Source organism: Anopheles nili, chromosome 2 (genome assembly GCF_943737925.1).
Source record: "Anopheles nili chromosome 2, idAnoNiliSN_F5_01, whole genome shotgun sequence".
In the NCBI taxonomy this organism is placed as follows: Eukaryota; Metazoa; Arthropoda; class Insecta; order Diptera; family Culicidae; genus Anopheles; species Anopheles nili.
Window position 1 is genome coordinate 62,376,406 of NC_071291.1, and position 19,531 is coordinate 62,395,936.

At 48.1% G+C, this 19,531-nt stretch overlaps 4 protein-coding genes across 4 annotated transcripts in view; 2 read left to right on the top strand and 2 right to left on the bottom strand.

Moving 5' to 3' along the window:
- The first annotated feature begins 7,760 nt into the window (after positions 1–7,760).
- Positions 7,761–10,646, top strand: LOC128721419 (reticulon-4-interacting protein 1, mitochondrial-like). Its single transcript, XM_053815172.1, has 7 exons — positions 7,761–7,854; positions 8,260–8,340; positions 8,446–8,599; positions 8,665–9,378; positions 9,460–9,468; positions 9,596–9,990; positions 10,068–10,646. The coding sequence occupies exons 1-7, from the start codon at positions 7,807–7,809 to the stop codon at positions 10,152–10,154; spliced, it is 1,488 nt and encodes a 495-aa protein (XP_053671147.1). The 5' UTR covers positions 7,761–7,806; the 3' UTR covers positions 10,155–10,646.
- LOC128721420 (eukaryotic translation initiation factor 2 subunit 1) lies at positions 10,626–12,384 on the bottom strand. The gene is made up of 4 exons (XM_053815173.1): positions 12,326–12,384; positions 11,560–12,046; positions 11,242–11,474; positions 10,626–11,177 (listed from the first exon to the last, which is right to left on the bottom strand). The coding sequence occupies exons 2-4, from the start codon at positions 12,021–12,023 to the stop codon at positions 10,846–10,848; spliced, it is 1,029 nt and encodes a 342-aa protein (XP_053671148.1). The 5' UTR covers positions 12,024–12,046; positions 12,326–12,384; the 3' UTR covers positions 10,626–10,845.
- Positions 12,385–12,780: 396 nt separating this feature from the next.
- LOC128727618 (serine/threonine-protein kinase haspin homolog) lies at positions 12,781–14,211 on the bottom strand. The gene has a single exon (XM_053821550.1). It carries the CDS (start codon positions 14,209–14,211, stop codon positions 12,781–12,783), a length of 1,431 nt encoding a protein of 476 aa, XP_053677525.1.
- Positions 14,212–16,263: 2,052 nt separating this feature from the next.
- Positions 16,264–19,531, top strand: part of LOC128731202 (uncharacterized) — a 28,823-nt gene continuing 25,555 nt past the window's right edge. Inside the window, exons 1-4 of the mRNA XM_053824307.1 lie at positions 16,264–16,375; positions 17,675–18,362; positions 18,481–19,155; positions 19,225–19,468. Coding sequence (XP_053680282.1) covers positions 16,264–16,375; positions 17,675–18,362; positions 18,481–19,155; positions 19,225–19,468 — 1,719 coding nt within the window. The remainder of the gene's footprint in view (positions 16,376–17,674; positions 18,363–18,480; positions 19,156–19,224; positions 19,469–19,531) is intronic.

Below are 19,531 nucleotides of genomic sequence, written 5' to 3' on the forward strand. Positions count from 1 at the left end.
GATAAGACGCTCACAGTTCCATATTCCCTCACCCCAGTCTCCTGATGCTGTAGAGTGAATGGCATTTCAAATATAAATTTTCTTTTTCCGATAGAATATCTCCAATTTTGAGCGTATTTTTTTTCTTTCCATTTCAAGTTCCTCGTGCCAACCGGGATGGTTCAAATTAACGCGTTTGTTAGGCGCGTGTTTTGTGTGGGTGTGTTTGTGTTTTTACACGTAAATTTTAACTAATGACAAACACTGCCCAAATTCAATTACCCCAATTGGGACGCGAATGTCCTCGCGATGTCCCGCGGACATCAAAGGCCACTCTCGCAGGGAAGAATAAGGTGTAATTTCAGTTAATTAAATCTTTCTCACGCATCGTTTAGCCACGCACAGCGCACGGACGTACGGAGCAACAAGATACGTCCAAAAAAAAAAAGTACATCCAAGTGGGAAGTAAATGTGAACAGCTTCTCAAGTGAGCACTTTGCCAACACTCCTGCGTACGCGGGGCTGAAGCGAGTGAAGTGACAGAAGCTGAAAAAAAAATCACCCAGAACCGTCCCAAAAATCAGATAAAAAGAATTCATGCATCGCAGATTAGCAGCTACGCTTCGTTTGACCGCACCCGGCACAGCAGCTGGAGTAGTCCTGGCCGGGTCGACGTTTGGGCCGCGTCTTTTCGGCACTGTCGTCAGATGGGTGACCCTTATAATTGGATTAAGTCAACGCAACAGAACCAGACGTCTGACATAACGCACCGTGGGTAAAGAGAAAAAAAAAACCAAAGCAATGTCGATCTCAGTAGGCCATGCTTATATTGCATACCTTTCATTATGGGCCCATTTAGAGAGAACCGTTTCCCTTAACCGAGTGTCAGTGTGCGTCTTCCAGTGACACACCTACGAACAAGCGACGCCCAGCTATTATTAATAATTCTTATTCAATTGCACCCGCCCCGTTGACAACCTAATCAACCGTGGACTTCGATAATCGAAGCCACAAACGGAGGGTTTTCTGTTTTGACCGTGCAATACCGCACGAGCGCCTTTCCTTTCGATATTCGCATTATGCAAATCCAGTGCTGTTTGGACCGAGTAGGCGGTGGAAAAGTTGTGCGAAAAGCCGCCAGCACAGCAGAGGCGGATGGCTAGCTAAGAGATTTAATATTGCGAAAAACCTCGTGGCCGGCATGTGACCGGGTTCCGCCTTCACCGAAGTAAACGTGTGCGCGACCGTGTAGACCCAGGGGGTATTCATTTTAATGTTTTTAATATGCCGGGGCTGATTTGCGAAAAATGGCATCGCGCGCACCCTCCTACCGCATTTGCGAGTCGCAGCGAAATGAAAAACGACCTACGGCCACCAACAGGACCCCCGCATGTCGATGGGAACCTTCGGAACATTGCACGGTCGGTCGACGGCGAAGGACGAAGGACGACGATGTCGGGAGTGATAAGCATCTTTCCGCCAGGTCGATTCCTCGATGGCGGAAATGCGAAACGGAGGCGAATTTTTATTGATGTTTGCCCCCTTTCACGTGCCAGCATATCGCCTTACATGCACGTAACGCTTTGAACCTAGCTGAACCACACTCCTGGGGCCAGATCCTGAAACGCTTCACGATGTCCTTCGAGCTGAAGCTTGAAAATCTTGGTGAGTGATGGGCTTCGTGGGTTCAGAAGAAAAAAAAAACATCAAAAAACACGTTTCACGCTACCGTGCGAGCTAATTAGCTCCTCTTTCGCGGTAGCAGTGCCTCTTGAGTTCCTCACCAAAGAGCGTGCGACATGCTGCTACATGGAAGACAGAACACCGCTGAGTGAGTACTTCAGCAGCATTGTGTACTGTTGCGAAATTCAGTACGAGTGCAGCTGCTTTTGCTACCCTCAAGTGCGCTAATGTTGGCTCTTTCAACGCTCGGAAAGCTCACTAACAGGACGAATAACGCGAAAACTTGTGGAAGATAGCTAACGTTAAAGCTTTGCGCTTTCCCAGAAAGAGTAGGTGTGCCGAGAATATTCTAGCATCTAAAACATCACGCAACCACATCCGCGTGGTGACGTGATTGAAAAATAACGCACGCCAACCGATCGATGACGGCAAAAATTGCACTCACAAACTGGCAAATACAAATGTGGCCAATACAAAAGCAAAAAAAAAAGGGAGTCAACCAACATGGCCTCCACCCGCAAAAGGGCTAAAAACTTATGCTAATATTTGTCCCCGCAACCAACCAAAACCCCGCCCGGGTGTTGTGGTCGGCGTTCGGGCGTGTGGCCTAACTTCATTTTTACGATATTAAAACGGTGGCGGTGGGCACTGTATGAAAAAATATTACACATTAATTAACAATTTTTGGTAGACTGTGCACCAACGCACATCCATCAGCCGGTCAATTCGGGACCACCGACTGGCGTGTCCGCGCTCATGTGGTCCCTCTCCTTCCGTGCGTGTATTTGACGGGGAGGAAACGGAAGTGGATGGATAGGGGGTGGGGTGAAAAATGGCGGCACAAGCATGGCGAAACGGTCCTTTACCCAGGGCCCCTACCGAAGGGCTGTGAACTCGTTCCCCACCCGGGGGCAGTATTGATTTAATGTAAATAAAGATGTCAAACTGCGGTAATAAGATTGATGTCGAAATGATAGCCCGTTGCTGCTGCGTGTGTGTGTGTTGTTGTTTTTCTGCTTGCTTGCTTTTGTTTGCTAGTGATTTTCCGTCAGCAGGACTCGCCGGTGCCGGTGGTCAGCTTTGTCACAGCCAGAAGCGGTCGATATGTCCGGGAACGGAGTCGAACATTTCCGCACGGTTGCAGGTGCTGTGGGTGAACCTTGTGCGCGAAATAATCCGAATTGATCGAACGTCCTAGAGGGATTTTGTCGCACGTACGCCGGGTTGGTCACCGTTTTGCTGTAACAAGCGTGTGCTAGTGGTCAATATTCACCGGTGGTTTCAATCCATCGAGCCGCCCGATTCATAAATGTGAAATACACCAAAGTCAAGGCTAACTAGGATAATGTCACTAAATGTCAAAATTGCTTTATTCTGAGCATATTCAAGGAATTTGTTAAACTCATTCCAGTGTTCAAAAAAAAACAGCAAAAAAAGAATATTGGTTTAATTACCCCCAAAAAATGAAAAGCATTTTTGTTTCTAATTAGATTTCTCAATTATCTATTGTAGACACAAAACAGCCAATTAATAAATACTTGAGTCGTGTTCAAAAATGCGACAATTAACACTATCAAAATCATAAGTGAAGGAATTCATTATCGAAACATAAATAAAGTTAAAAATGAAAATGGAAAAAACTACTCACTCCAAGAAAATGAAAAATGAGCAAAAATAATAAGTTCTCTTGAAAACAATAACATAAAAAGATTCTACAAACTATTAAACGAACTAGACAATGAGATGTAGTAAAGAGAAACGAACTTTAATCAATTATAATTATTATTTGAGTCGAAAAAATGAAGAAAACAATTGTTTCAGCAGAAAAAAGGGTGATAAAACACTCTCACAGTGACATCCTTAAAACAGTAAGACCTTGAAATTCAAGAAACCGTAAATCTAAATCACACAAAATGAACACCACACCAAGATTTGCAGTACGCCAACCACTGTGCGCCAAACGGCACCGTCGGGACCAGCTTCGGCGAGTTGACTTCGAAGCCTCCAACCTGGGGGCACTGTTTTATGTTGACCAAACCGGGAGGATATTATTCATCCATTCGTCCACATCCACGCCAGTCTGGCTCGCACCGGAGACCAGTCCCGGACCCCAGCCCAGGACGTCTATAATGTGTGCATACTTGATTAGGATAAATATATTTACAAATTTTCACCGGCCACCACCCTTGCGCGGGTGGGTGGGCAACGAGGGGCACAAGAAGCAACGGACAACAAGCATCGGCTGGCGGCACAGCTGGTCGAAGGCTAAACTTGCCCGAAAAACCAACCCAACCCGGTCCGATGCAGCCACCGGGAACAGGACTGTGTTCCTTCGCCCACCAGGAGGATGACGATTTGTCATACTCAACATTGCATTATTTCTGCAACGCTTTTGGGTTTTTGCGGGGGTGGTTGAGTTGAGTGGGGGGGGGGAGTTTTCCACCATATTTAGGTCGTCCCGCGGGCGGGGGAGAGGGGAGAGACACGTCGTATCAAACGTGTCCTCCCAAACGGGTGTTTGGTGTTTTGTGAAAAATTAGCTTCCAGCGTACTTCTCACCGACGGCAAGGACTCACAGCGGACGTGTGGCGTGATCCTGTGATCGATCCTGCAGCTTCGTGCCATGAGTCGGCAGTTTCTTTACCACCCTTCTATCCCTCCTCGATAAAAAAAGGAGGGGAAGGAGGTCATAAACAATCGGAAGGCCACTAATATTCTTCGGCGACAGCTTCCACGGGGGAAGAGAAGCGCCTTCGACGATCCGGAACCTAATGACTTTCGACGGCGATGTACTAATTAATGATGCAAAATGGAGGTTTTTCGATTTCTGGTTCCTCTCGGTGGTGATTGGCCTTTTTTTTGGGGTTGAAACGTCCGCTCGTGTGCCGTCCCGTCCCAGTGGCACATGATTAAGTGACACCCGTGGTGGGGCGTGTGTATTAGAACTTGTTTAAAGTGGAGCTTTTTCGTTGTTTCGTGCAACCCGAAAAGGAAGGCGAGAAGGCAAATTCGCTCTAGCGCGATGGCTCATTCTAGCGAATCCAGGCAATGTGACTATTATGCCGTTAGTGGAGCAGTTTCTTATGGATTAGAGTGGGCTTACAAACAGCGCCTGAACCTGGTGCTGTACTATATTAAATCATAGCGAACGTCTTGTACACATTTAGCGCCTATGTACGATCCCTCCAACAGGGATGCTGGTTTCAACCAATTTTCCATATAACCGACTCACCACCGAACGTCCCGAACGCACAAGCCGAGAACTCGTCCTGACAAAGTTTCGAAGCTTTCCGCGAACAGCACTTTGCCACGATAGAAGAAATAGAAAGAAACAAGAGGAGCGCATGGAAACAACAAAAAAAAATCCACACGGCCACTTCAATTTAACTTTAAAAAGGCGTGGCTTTTGAAGATTGCGCCTTGGGCCGTACTAACGCGTGAGTCTTGCTTCTTTTTTATTTGCTTCTTCTCTTGTCCTCTTTTTCGGCCGATTTTCTTCATCTCTCTCTCTCTCTCTTGCGAGCTTTTTTTTCTTCGATTTTTCTTCTCCCCAACCGGGCGTCTCGGAAAATCCGATACCCCGGTCTGTCTCTTTTTAACCTCTCTCTCTCTCTCTCTCTCTCTCTCTCTCTCTCTCTCACTCACACTCTCTCAGGGACTGGTTTTTCACGGTCCGCTTCCCGTACCTTATGTTCTTTTTGGCCGGGGGTCCTTGGTCTCTGTGCTGGGAGGTCTATGCCCTGCTTGGGAGGGTTGGTTTTGTTTTTTTTTTTCATTCTGCACACAAAGCACGCATAATAAAGCTGGGTGCCTGGCCAACGGGGAGTGCTGTTATCTATCTTCCCGGTTTGCTAGCTGACTTTTAGTGAGCTTTCTTGGGCGGTGTGACTAACCCAATTGACCCACAAAGCGGCACTGTCTACCTCTTTTGCACGCTTTTAGCTAATAGTTTCCTGCCAACAGCTTTTGATAAGCTGGCAATAATTACACGTTAGAGCAGAAGTTTATCAAACCTGTTCGTTCATTCAACGTGGATGGTTGTAAATCATCATCCTCCTCCGTTTGTGTCCTTTACACTTACACTACGGTTGTTTTTCTGGTGACATCAACTTTTGCAACCGTACATGCGAAACAATTAGCTGCAAAATTTACCAATGGCTCGCGTGCGAAGAAATGAAAAAATGGCGTCCAAAAGGCCCCAACCACTCGGTGGTACACGAAACCCACCCCCTGGCGCATGTAAATCATCGTTGGTGGTGTCACACCATTGGTGGCTCGGAAATGTATTTTTTATTAAGCCCACTGCACCACCCGACCGAACGGATCGATGTCCTGGCTGGTGGAATAATTTATTCACACTCTCCGCACTATGGCGGTCGGAATGCACCTCCCGCCGGCGGTTTTGTGGTTGTCTATAAATTTATAATTAATAACGCTTTACAGTACTCCGCACCGTGTAAAGTTTGACACAAAGCACACAGTTTGTCAAGGTTTCCTACGGAACGACAGCAGACACACAAAAAATGGCGAATCGAAGTAAAAATTATTATGTTCCGCACGGCCGTTTATCATCGGATCGGTCAGCGGAACATTTGCCACGTGTTTCCTTGGTTCGCGGCCAAATAATGAGTGCACCATCACGATTGCGCTTATCGTTTGCGCTAGCGATGCGTTTACATAACAAAAAACAGATACAGAACAGTAAAAGGGTGTAACGAGGATCAAATATCTTCGTAAAGAAAGCAATCGGACGATATTTTTATCAGGTTCAGTTTAACTGTAGAAATAATAAATGCCACATTATTTAGTTTAACAAGTTATCACGTTAGTTTAAAAATAAGTACGTAAAAGAACGTAACGATGCAGCTAGCGAAAGCAAAGTAAATCGTACTCTCCGTAAATTGTTTGCGTCTATAATTTAAAATTATTTAAATTATAGTTCATAACTATATATCAATATAGTTGGTGTCGGTATACCACCAACTATAAATATCATAGTTTTTAAGCGCAGAGGTTTGGAAGTACGATACTTTGATTTTTTTTTCTAGTCAAATTTTGTAATTACTGTAAGAATAAAATCAAATATCTCTGATAAAAACACTATTTAGGGCAATATCGGAAGATATTGTGGAAGTTACATGGTGTAACAGCATTTAATTTTGAAATTTTGTTCCTAAATTGTCATACAGCTCTAAAGTAGTAAGTGCAACACCGTGGAACGGTAGCTTGACATTGCCATGACAACTGCTTTTTGTACAAGATGCAGAGGGAATGAGATGGCATTCGCACAATCGTGGGTAAACGAGATAGAAAAGTAAACAAAATCATGCCCTTTCTCGTTCGTGCACATAATTGTGCGTGTAAAAGAAAAACAAATGCAATGAAACTGCATGGGTAAACAAAAGTACAATGTTTCTAACATTTGGGCATGAATTCATTTTGTGAAGAGTGCATTTCATTGTGATTGTGAATGAAATTATGCCAACGGCCGTAATTTTGACGGTAGTTAACTTTCAAACAAAACAGAATTGCCATTCGTGACGTGTACTTTTGACAATAGCGTTTGGGCATGGGAAGATGTGAGTAAAGAGGATTGTTTTGCTCACTACTTTGTGAACGAAGATTTTTGTGTTTCGTAAATTCGGTCCCATGTTTCTTTGCGCATTTGCTGACTTCAAAAAGTGATGTGTCTAAATTTCGTTTAATATGAATCCTTAAACAGTTTGTTTGTAGAAAATTGCCACGGCCGTCATACACCGAACACCGGAACAAAGAGAGAAAATCTACGAACGAACGAAGTGAAAGTATGCTTCTGAATGTAACGTACAGCATTTCCTTTCTCGTAACGCAAGAAAGCATACAACATTGATCCTTATCGCTAATCTAATATATGTGGTTTGTTTCGTTATAGAAAATAAGAATGAATAAAGTATGATAAAATCGAGTGCTTGTATCGAAACAAGTATGACTACATCGATTGCCAGATAAGTGCAATGATCGCCTTTGATATTACGATAAAAGCACTTGAATTTGAAACCAAAGAAAACGACTTACCCTAGCCTAGGTTATCGGGCACGTTCTAGTCAAGCTGGCCGCACGGGAAACACCATCCAATAGCGTAAAAGTATCCGATCAGGAACATCCATGGACGACGCCAAGCAACGAGTCGGAGATGTTGTCGGAACTGTGAAGGTAAAAAAAAACGACAAGTACATTGTTTACGCCATGCTTCATCCAGCGGTTTACATTGGTTTCGGCGTGTGGAATCTGTCAACCGCGCCAGTTGTAAGCCCGTTTCGTACGCCAAGCCCTAACCTCTACTAACTTTGCCGGCTTTTTTTGCATTCCCTAAAACCCGCGATATCGCGCTCTTATGTAATCGGTGTTTTCTATTTCTATCATTGTGTGCTGCGTGTCTGTGCGTTTACACGGCTTTCACGGAAACGGGAACTCGCTATCAGATCCTCATGTAAATACTCTCCATACTACTAACGTAACCGCGAGCATATCCGTGCGTCATTGGGCTCGAAAAACGCTAAGCCCTACGCTGTCCGGCTTGTGTCTAAAACGTCCTCTTTGCTATTTCGTTGATCAAAGAACAACCTAACCATGGCAACCGAAAGCGGTCTACGCGTGGTGCGTCAGTACTCCGACGAGGGACGTGCTTTAGCGTTGCGAGTAAGCATGCCTGCCTTTCCTTCTTGCCTCTGCGCTGCGGATCACCACTCAGGACAACCGATCAATAATATCCTTTTGCTCCCACCAAACGTGCCCTTCTTTCAGACACTCAATGAAGCTAACAGTGAAGCGGGAACAGTGCTACGTAACGCGTGGACCAACTTCATCGCGCTTGTGCAGCGTTTGAAAAGCTCCGCACGCGAAGTTCTCGACCCATCCGTGTTGTACGAGGAGTTGCGCGTGTTTTTCCGCGATGAAAGTAAGCACCCATACACGGGGGGAAACGTACAACCCATGTAACTCTTGCACCCTTATCCTTTTCAGTCGCTCGGAACAACGCTTTTGCGATACTGATCGGGCTGGGTTTCGGTACGACGGGAGGTTTCATGCTGGGGGTTTGGCTAGCTCGACCCCACCTTCCAACACCGATCATGAAATCGATCGCATCCACGTCGTTCCGTGATCCAGACAATGTGGTCGTATGCCAAACGGCTGTCCCACAGTTCCAGTCATCTTCCGACATACTGGTGCGCGTGCGAGCCGCTTCACTGAACCGCATCGATCGCCGGATCGCGTTCGGATACGGCCGAACCCTGCGGCGGATGATCCGCTCGTACAATAGCACGTACGATCCGGAGCTCCCACTCGTCCTAGGAAGATCGTGTGCCGGCATCGTCGAAGCCGTTGGCACGGGCACGAAAAGTGGGCTTGAAATTGGGGACGAAGTGTGGCTAGCGACAAACTGGTACGAACCTGGGGTAGCCTCCGAGTTTGTCGTCGTACCGGAGACACGCGTTGCACGCAAACCGTTCCTAATTGGGTTCGAGGGGGCCGCAAGCCTTCCGTACAGTGGCTCGATCGCACTGAACCTGCTCGACGTGCACCGACTGAATGAGCACACGTGCAAGGGCCGGCGTATTTTGGTGCAGGATTCCTGCTCACCGGTCGGTTGCGTGATTACCCAGCTCGTCCACAAATGGGGCGCACATGTCGCCGCCACCTGCCATACACGATCGGTTCCTGTGATCAACAACCTCGGTAAGATGATGAAGCGCTCCGCGTGATTGTAGTGTAGGCGAGGTCTAATGCTTTTGTTTCTTTTCGATTTCAATCTGCTAGAGGAGAGAGGTAAATGTACATCAGTTTACTCCATTCCCACAAATCGGTCTCATAAAATAAATTAAATAAAATCTTACATTTGTGGCAGACATCCCAGCTAATGTTCTGCTTGCTTTTTTTTTCTTGCCCCCCGTAGGCGCTGCGGACATTATAACCTTCGCGAACGAGCACTTCCGGTCGAACTTTATCGACGTCAACGTCGACAAGTCCAACTTCATCAACGAGCTAACGTCGAGGGAAAAGTTCCACTTCATCTTTCTCACGACGCGGCTCGGGTACGATTATAAGTTTCTCGAAAAGTTCCTCACCAAAGACGGCGTGATAGTGGACGCGGTCGAACCGGAGATCTCGACGGACGACTACGGTGTGATCGGGCGGTTCTTCCTCGGCACATACGTCCGCTGCCGGAAGGCGTTCGCGTGTCTCTTCCGCACCACCGTCGACTGGGGTGGACCGCATCTCTGCCATCTGGTGCTGAGACGGTTGGCCGGCTTCGTGAACGATGAAACGTTGAAAACCGTCGTCGATCGGGTAAAGCGGTTGAGTGCCGGATCTTTCGATGGTTCTGCAACGCTTAACAAATGTCCCTTTTCTCTGCCGCGAACCAGGTGTACACTCCGAACGAGGTGGAACGGGCGCTCGAACACATTTGCAGCGAAAAGAGCATCGGCAGCACGATCATCACGTTCCGGTAGAGCTGCAGGACCGCTGCCATTAGGATTTCCGCTTGGAAGGGCCGGTAATCCGACAACGGACTCACGACCGCACGAGGATGAAGAGATCCGCCAGCTTAGTTGTCTGTTTTCCGTTGGACGCTGTCGGTGGGTGATGTTGCTGAGTTAGCTAGATTTCGTTATTTTTATATACCTTTTGTTTCGAACAGTAGTAGAATAGGTGGCTTATGGTTTTGCTTTTGTGTCCCCGCTCGACGCGATATTCTTTTTGTTAGTTTCTTTTTCTGTTCCTAACTAATTTAATTTTTTTCCCTTCCTCCCTAAACATTGACGAGCACGGTTCCGGGTTTGCGGGCTTAAACGATATCTCCGACACGTCCCACCGGTTAAACGCAAAACGATCGATCGAACGCGATATTTGTTTTTTTTCTCTCTCTTTTCCCGCGCCCGAGTAACGTGGAATAAAGGGCACGTTCGATCAGATACTTCGGAAGTTAGAATGTTATTATACCATTTAATACAAATAATCCGTTTTACAAAGTAAAGGGAGAGCAATCATTAGCTGAATTTGGGAGGGGAGTTGAAAGAAGAAAGCTACGCCTCGCTCACTTTTCTTTCCGCCGTACGCTCTTCCACGCGCGCCGATCCCGCGGTATCTTTGAGTTGCGGATGGCCATTGCCCGCAGGTGCATTGTGTCGTCCTTAGCTGCTACTACTCTTCCTGCTTCTCGTCCTGCTCCTCCTCATCGCCGCTGCCCTCGAACTCGATATCCTTGTCCAGCTTATCGTCACCCATGTCCTCCATCTTATACTTGATGCCAACCTCATTGTCGTCCTCCTCATCCCCGGACACCTCTGCGTTCTCTGCCTCCGCGCGCTCCATCTTCCGCGCCAGATCGGCCTCATCGGTCGCGGTCACCACCTTCGGTGCCATCTGCACCTTGAACACACCGCCCAGCCCCTCGATCGTTTCCCTGATCTTCTCGATGGCCACCTCGAGCGCTTTCAGTCCTTCGGCTTTCTCCGGAGTGGACGTGGTCATGACTAGGAGCGTAAAGCGGGGGATTAAAGCACCATCGTCAGTACGCCAGCACGTCGGAATACCTACCATACAGCGGGGGCGCGATGAGGTTTATCTTAATGGGCAGCTCCTCGGTGGACAGATCCAACCCGGCACGGAGGGCCGTTTTTACCGCATCGATACCCTCGTACCCGTAGCAGGCACACTCAATGTCGGCTCGAATTTTAACCGCCTGTGACACCAACTTCCGCTGGATGTTGCTGAGCAGCAGTTCCTTCAGTTCCGCATCCAGGCCACACTCGTCTAGCAACGTCGGATCGCTGAAATGGAAGTGGATGTCAAAAAAAAAACGCGCACATAAGTCACTACCGTTCTCTCGTGAACCTTCGCAGGGAATATACGTACACGGCGCACTGCTTGAACACGTCGAACGCGGTCACTTTGAAGTTGTGCTTCTCCTCGAAGTACCACGCCGTTTTCTCGTACAGCTCCTCCAGCTTCTGGTTGTCGAAACCCATGATGTCAGCGACGTGGCGCAGGATCGAGTTGACCGCTTTCGCCTTCGAGAACCGCTCCGTACACTTCTCAACGTCCTCGGGCGAGACGCGCCGCTTGGACAGATCGATGTAGCCTTTGTTTTTGTCCACACGGATCACGACAACGGGTTCCGTTTTGCCGACGCGGATCAATTTGTTAATCGAGCGAATGCGCCGGCGGGACAGCTCCGAGAGCAGAATCATGCCCTCGATGTTGTTGTACTCGAGCAGGTAAACGTACGCGCCCATCTCGGCGATCGACCGCACGTTCACCATCACTACGTCCTCCACCTCCGGGTACTTCTGTTTATAAAACCGACACGATAACGTCATCTTGCCGTGATTGCTTTCGAGCCCTGGAACGGAAAACGAAACGGTTAAACGTGGTTCTGGGACGTTTCGGTGCAATGCCGCCGTATCGACATCGCTGGACCGCCGGACGACATGCCGGTCGCGAACGAGCCGCGCGTTTAGTGGTGTTGGTAAGCAGCGCCACAGTCTGCTCTCTCTCTGGAAGGCACCTTAAAACGCGCGCTACCGCCCGGAAGTGGCCTGGTTACGGTGCATCTAAATTACACCACTTAACCCGGGGGTAGCGGAATAACTGGCACCAGGTCTTAATTGAAAATACTAACTTTTTACTACGAAAAACTGGTTCAAAAACGCTGATGCAATTTCACATGTGGCAAACGCCTGAACTGACAGCGACGAAGAGGGACAGAAAACAACTGCGCTGAAGTGCCATTGAGACTGACAAATTTTGTTCACAACAAATGTCAAACTCAAAATGCTCGTTTTTTCTCTATTTTCACCATTTGATATGAAAATTTGCATTAACATAAGTTTGTTTGACATTTTTTAACGCACTTTAATTATTAATACTATTTTGGGTTGTCTATTTCATGCACGAATCTGACTAAAGAATATTTAAAAACTTTATCACTTGAATTGCATTCACAAAGTTTAAATAACATTTACATTATTTAATTAAACCATTATACATTTTAAAATCTCACATAGCATTACTGTTAGTGATTAAAAGCATTTATTTAAAATAATTTCATTAATAAAACATATTTATATTGCATTTCTATGACGGTGGAATCGGTTTGGAGTTCTCCTTGTGCGCATCACCCGCAGGAGATGTAATGTAGTTCTGTACAATTTCATGTGCGCTGTTAAACTCTAGCAGCACGTCGCGTAAATCCTTCATCGATTGCAGTACAGCTTTATGGTCTTGCGTTACTTTCCCTGAGCTCCTGTTGCAGATTAGCTTATCTAGCAAATAGTGCAACCAGTGCACATTCGTTTTCGGCGAATATACGTTCCATTCGTTTTTCAGTACCGTCTTCATGCTGCGATAGATCTCAAACTGGTAGTCGCCTTCCGCGGTGAAAAGCTCTTCCTCAGTGGAGAGATCGTTAAACAGGCACAGGCCGTTGTACACGACACGTGACAGGGTGTAATCAATTATGGTCGCCTTGAGTTTGTGCGTTTGAATTACAATTTCTTCACCCAGAAGATAGAAGTTACGCTGCTTCTCCTTCGTTCTCTCGATCAGTATATTGCCGGTGTGCAGATCACGATGTTCGAAATCGTAACGCTGTTCAGCGATAGCTAAGGTCAGTACGATTTGCGTGAATATGGAAAACATTTCGTTGGCATTTTTAAAACGAAAACTATCCAAATCGGTCCCGCCGTACGCTGTCTCGAATACTATGTACTGCTGATCCTGCGAAAACTCCTCTGGGCTGTCGTTTTCCGAACCATGCTTTTTATTGTAATCCCGCCATAGGTCTACCAACTGGCTGGGGTACTGGCCCATCACGCAGCTTACATTGCGCAACTCCACGAACCCGTCCGTGCTGAACTGGACATTTCGTTGACGCAAATTGCTCAGCTCCGCGGTGATTATCACCTCGGATAGTATTTCTTCGAACGTTTTCTGCCTCTCGCCATTGATAAGCATGCTGCCTTCGATGGGAATCAACTTCAGCACGCACTGCTCGCCATTTGCTTTGATGCAGAGAAATACTTCACCGTAAACTCCTTCCCCGATCTTACGTTTTATGGTTATCTGCAGTTTGTCGACCATTTGCTCGAATGATATTGGTTCCTGCTGCCCACAGCGTTGAAATACTTCGTTTCTCGCACTTTTCAAGCGTAAATAACACTGATCGGTTACGGTTTTCATGGAAACTACTGGCGTATGGAACTGCTGCAAAGACACGTTGTGCATCTCCGACTGGGGCCCATCATCATCCGCAATCGTTTTGTTTGTTACGTCGACCAATGTTTGCGATGCCTGGTAGTCTGCTAGTTGCATGGTCATCCGACGCCCTTCCACGATGGAACTACCCCTCAGCGTGGTGCTCTTTTTAGCCATCGACTTTCGCCATTTGCCTGGTTTCAAAAAGATAGTGTTTTCTATCGTAGCATTACTGTCTACATACGATATCCCGGTCGGAACACGTGTCGTTACGTTTCCATTTATCGTTGCACGTGAGATATTATTTTTCATAACCGAGATTTGATCGTCGAAAACGCTAGGCGGTATTGGTTTGTTCGTCCTTGCCCGTGATCTCCTTGTAACACTCATTTTTGATACTGTATACGGTATACTATGGAAAATAGATAAAATGCCAGTAACACATAGAAAATTCAGTTGAACGAGGCAATCAAACTTACAATTTTTGGGGGGGAAAACAGCAACTGCATAAACAACCACTGAAGAACAACCGTTAGGGTTTAGAAATGTCAAAACAACTACAACCGACGACGTTTGTTTGCGATGTTTTGTATTGCAATATTTCGATAATGATCATTCAGAAAGGCAATTAAAAGCCTTGAAAACTGCACACTTTATTAAATTCCAATCAAAATCAATGGAACAATTACCACACCTATGCTAATAGCAACGGTTTACGAGCTGTGCGACTTCTTAACTGTTAGCTGTAAACCATAAATCATCGAACGTATTCGGGTGCTTGCTTGATTACGTCTAGCGCTGGTAGAAATTTGCTTCAATCAAACCAAACAACGCCAGCTACTGTCAAAATGCCAGCGCACACTAGCGCTGCGGTTGTGCGGTATCACGAAACAAAGCTACAGCCCCTACCGTATAACAGTATAACAAAGCTACAGCCCGAAAAGTGTAATCAGCTCGTGTTGTCATCAGGCGTTTTTCCAGCCGATTTTCGTGTGAAAAACGTTGAAATTATGTAGCAAACGCGTCGCACCCGAAAGCCACCCGCACAACAGTACGTGGGTAACTCGTTTACGGTTGGGCAGCGGTCTTCGATCGGTGTAAAGGTGGCGTCCAAAAATCGACCCGTTGGCTTTCCCAACAATGGCGACCACCGCGAACGATGACGAGCACGGTCCGCATCGGAAGCATTCCCGCAAGCAGTGATAGCGCCCAGTGGTACTAGCAGTGCGGACACACCCCGCCAGTTCGCTCGTTTATCGAAACCCGCATGTGGCCCGGAACGTCGGTGACAATGCGGCCAGAGTGACGGTACGAACGCCCAGTGTGTTCCGACGGGTCCACTACCGCACCATGCCAATTAGCTGCGCTCGTACCGTGCGAACGGCGCTACTGGCGTGTTTGAGTGGTGGTGGAAAAGCGCACTCCACCCATCGCACCAGTGTTTGCAAATAGCCGTGGCCAACCGAGAGCACGTTCTAACCGGAAGTGTACCAAAACCGTCGTCGGATGTAGCGGATTGCAATTTCACTCCGCGCGTATTATTTCGAGCTTCCGTACCTGTGTGTGGGACGATGCCCCCCTCCCCCCCCTGTGTGCGGTGGTTTCCTTGCAAAGTAACCTCGACGACGACAGCGAAGTGACGGTGTCAGGTTCTTTTCGGGCCCGTCCGGGTTCGGTTATCTAGCCCATAAATCAACCCCTTACCCCGGGGGCGCAACCGATCCACCCGCGTTCCTGCGGGGCCTCTAGGTGTAGTTTCTTGTCCGCGCCCCTCCCCCCTCCACCCCGCGGCACACCCGTGCTCTAACCGGGACGGGTGAGCCTCGCTTGATGTAACCAAACGTGTATTATTCTAACCTCCCAACAGGGTAGCCAGCAGCAATTGTGTTAGTGTCGTGTAATTCAGCAGCTGCTAGAATTTTGACGCATGTATTCATGGAAAAGAAGACGGAAAAAGTAACGCAACCGTCACTGGCAGCAGCAGAAGCAGGAGCAGTAGGCGCAGAAAAACCGGTAGTGACCTGTGTACCGCGAAACAGCGACGGAAAGCTGCAGAGCATAAGAAACTTGCGTTGATGTTTTGTGTGGTTTTTTAGTTGTTCGATCAAAAGTAAGCATCAAAGTGGGTGGTGTATAATTTCTAAGGCAGACAGACAGACGCGCGCGCGCGCGCACACGTGTGCACGTTTCCACACGACGCACTCACAAGCGGTTTGGCCCGAAAGTGTTATTGGTGTATCGGCGTCGTAGTAATCGGGCAGAGAACACAGGATGTTTGCCCAGCCATCGTACGCGGAAGATAACAGAGCAGTTGAGTCACATTAGCGAAAGCCAAGGATCTGGCCATTACAAAACGGACCGAGCATGGATCCGGAGCAAATTCTTCTCGATAGCAACGAGTTCGAGGACGGCTCGGATTACGGTGATTACGAGTTCATGCAGGATCAGGATGCGCTATCGCTGAATGCACCGCTCGGTGAGTAACTCTCGTCCTGCATGCCCGTGCCCGTCATCCTACCTGTGTCCGTGTGGTGCTGGTGGTGGTAACACGCTTATCTTTTCTCGTAGCATGCGAATAGAAAACCCCCGAGAGAAGGTAGTTTTGATAGTAGAAGCGTGGGAGGAATGCTTGGTTAAAGGGCCGTTTGTCACTAAAATAATGTCCCCCCCCATGGCTAGCCGGGGTCTGTCTGTTGGGTCTCAAGCTACACTAACCCATTTTTGTAGCATCATTTTCTTGTACAAGCATTCATCGGCTTTACAGCGTAGAATGAAAAAAAAATACCGACGACAACAACGATTTGTATGTAATTTTATGTTTCAATAGCGCTAGCTGGAACTGTGATTAAAACGCAACTCTGTTCGTGTCCTTGAAGTACGGAGCCAACATAACACACAACATAAGCGTATTTATATTTTTTTATGTTTTTCTTAATCTTTTGTGTCTAAACATCGTCCAAATAATCCTTGTACGCGTCCTGCGTCAGCCTGCCTCGAGCAGGCGTGTTTCCATGTTATATTTTGTTTGTTTGTTTCTAACACCAACCCTTTTGCCGTCATTTGCGTTGTTCGTTCATTATTTTATAATTTCTAAATTTACACGCTTTTCTGCCAAATTTTTACAGACCACCAGTAGAACCCAGAACTCTAGACGGTGTGCCCCCCTACTACCTGCTACTTCTACGCAAACGTACTGTTTCATTACACCTGTATACTATACTTTTGTTTTTAGTACTAGAAAGTAATACCCTTTTCCCTATCGAAAACTACTCACGCACGCACGCACCTAAAGAAAATATATTTAAGACGGAAATTACGTACAGGAAATAGACACACAAAAAATCTACACCTACACACTCACACACGCACACAACATTATGTCGCCATTCATCCTTCCGTACCATCGCCTCCTTCTTCAGTAGTGTACTAGCGATAAAAGAAAACGAAAAACGCCGATTAAAAGCTAGCAATCGTAGTAGGCCCATAGCATACTCAGACGGGCGCGCGCAACATATCGGTTTTTTTAAAAGGCCATTCTCGCCGTAGTAGTGCATTCCCGGGTGATACGGGATTGTTGTTTGTCTATTGAGTATACTCAAAAAAAAACAGCCCCCGATAGCACCCTAATAAGAGGTGACTTGCGCCATCATCCCGTACCTTGTGTTTGATCGTGTATATTTATCCACCCCTCCCACAACGCCCCACTCGTACCACTATTTCGTAACGTATTCCGTCGAACTATCATCACCACGCCGGCACCATCATCACGTGGCAGAATCGATTCTGGACCCAACGACCGCACCGATCTCGTCGTGTCAATCCTCGCCGGTAGAAGAGACCGCTTCGCTGGTGTTGGTACCGTCACAGAACCTCGGGGAGCAACCGGCGGTGACCGGCGGTGGGAGTGAAGGGAGTGCGAACAACGTCCGAGCACCACCGGAAACGATCCGCACCGTAACCCAGCAACACCATCAAAAGCATCAGAAGCTAACGATCAAGACGATCATCCTCGGATCGTCGGCATCATCATCGATCGGTGGTACTAACACCAGCACAACCACCGTTAGTAGTGGTGTGTCCTTAGCCACCAACAGCGGGACAACTTCGTCCTCGTCCTCGACCGCATCATCACCATCGTCATCCTCGCCTTCATCCGTATCCTCGCCAGTTCCAATCGGAACAGGCACCGGTGGGTCTCCTGCGATCCGGTACGGACTCGGTGGTGGAAAACCATCGGCTGCGGCCCTGCGACGAGGCCCCGGACGGCCGAAGAAAGATTTCATCCCCCTGCTCAAGATGTCGGCCGGTGGGGGAGCAACGAATGCGGCCACATCCGGCAGTGGTCTCACCGGTACATCCGGCGGTTCGACGATGATCAAGCTGAGCGGTGCCACGATCGCTGCGGTCACAGCGCTGGGCGGTTCGTCACCCTCGTCCGCGGATGGCAGCAAGATCGTTAAAAGGTAACGTAGAACGGACACGGGTTGGTCCGCCCCCCTCGAGCGAGATCCCCGCCCTCCATCTTTCAATTCTTTCACCGCCATACCGAAGCCGGTCGATCGTGTTACCTCCTAACTCTAGTCCAAGAACCCCGTTTCCACTGCTTTTTAGATATAAAAGTACTAATGTTGTTCGTGGTGGTATCCCTAAAAGGAAAGCGGAGCTAACTGCCATTACCACCAGCACCCTGCACGATACCACCACCACCACCATCACCAGTTCGAGTAGCAGCACCGCCGGTATTCTAGTGGCCACCGGTACAGCTAACAGAAGCCCCTCGACAGGAACGGGAACATCCCTTGCGGGCTCTCCGACAACGGCCGGCAGCGGGTTTGGTCCGCTCCTTTCGTCCCCGAGCGATGATGGTCCGTCGTTAGGTGGCGGTGGAGGTGCCAGTACGGCAAACAGTTCCGTCGCATCGACACCGACCGCCGAGATGGAGTCCGTTGATCCGGCGGCCCTACTCATGCCCGCTCCGGACGAGATGCCGTACTTTCCGGAGAAATACCCGGGAAAGTTGTGCGCGCTGTGTAACCTGGGCGAACGGAGCCAACTCGGTCAGGGTGAGATGCTGCGCATCGAGATGACACTGGCTGCTGATCAGATCGCGTCGGCGCTCGAGGACAAGGCGTCCTCATCGTCATCCGGACCGGATGCGCCCGGGGATAGCTTTGGTGACAAGAGCCCGAAAGCGTCTAGCCTGGGGCCGCCGCAGTTGGGTAGCAGCAAGCGACAGAAGGGCTCCAATAAGTGCAAGTAAGTGATCGTGGGATGGGTGTATGTATGCATATTTTACCTCTTTTTCAAACGTATTGTCTGTTGTAGAAACCCGATCGCGAATGCTGAGTATACGGATGAGTTGGAAAAGATCGGTCACCTGGAGATCCTCGAAAGTTCGATAAGCGATGGCGGATACTTCTACGTGCATCGGTGTTGCGCACTCTGGTCGTACGGTGTTGGCCGAGATCCTGTTAGCGGGACACTCAGTAACCTTGAGCTGGTTGTGGTGCAAAGCCTTAGCCGACGGTGCCACTTTTGTTCGCACTACGGAGCCAGCTTATCGTGCAAGGTAGGTGCCGCCCTTCCAAAAAGGACACTCTTTTTTGCTGGCAACTTGCTGATCGATCGCTCG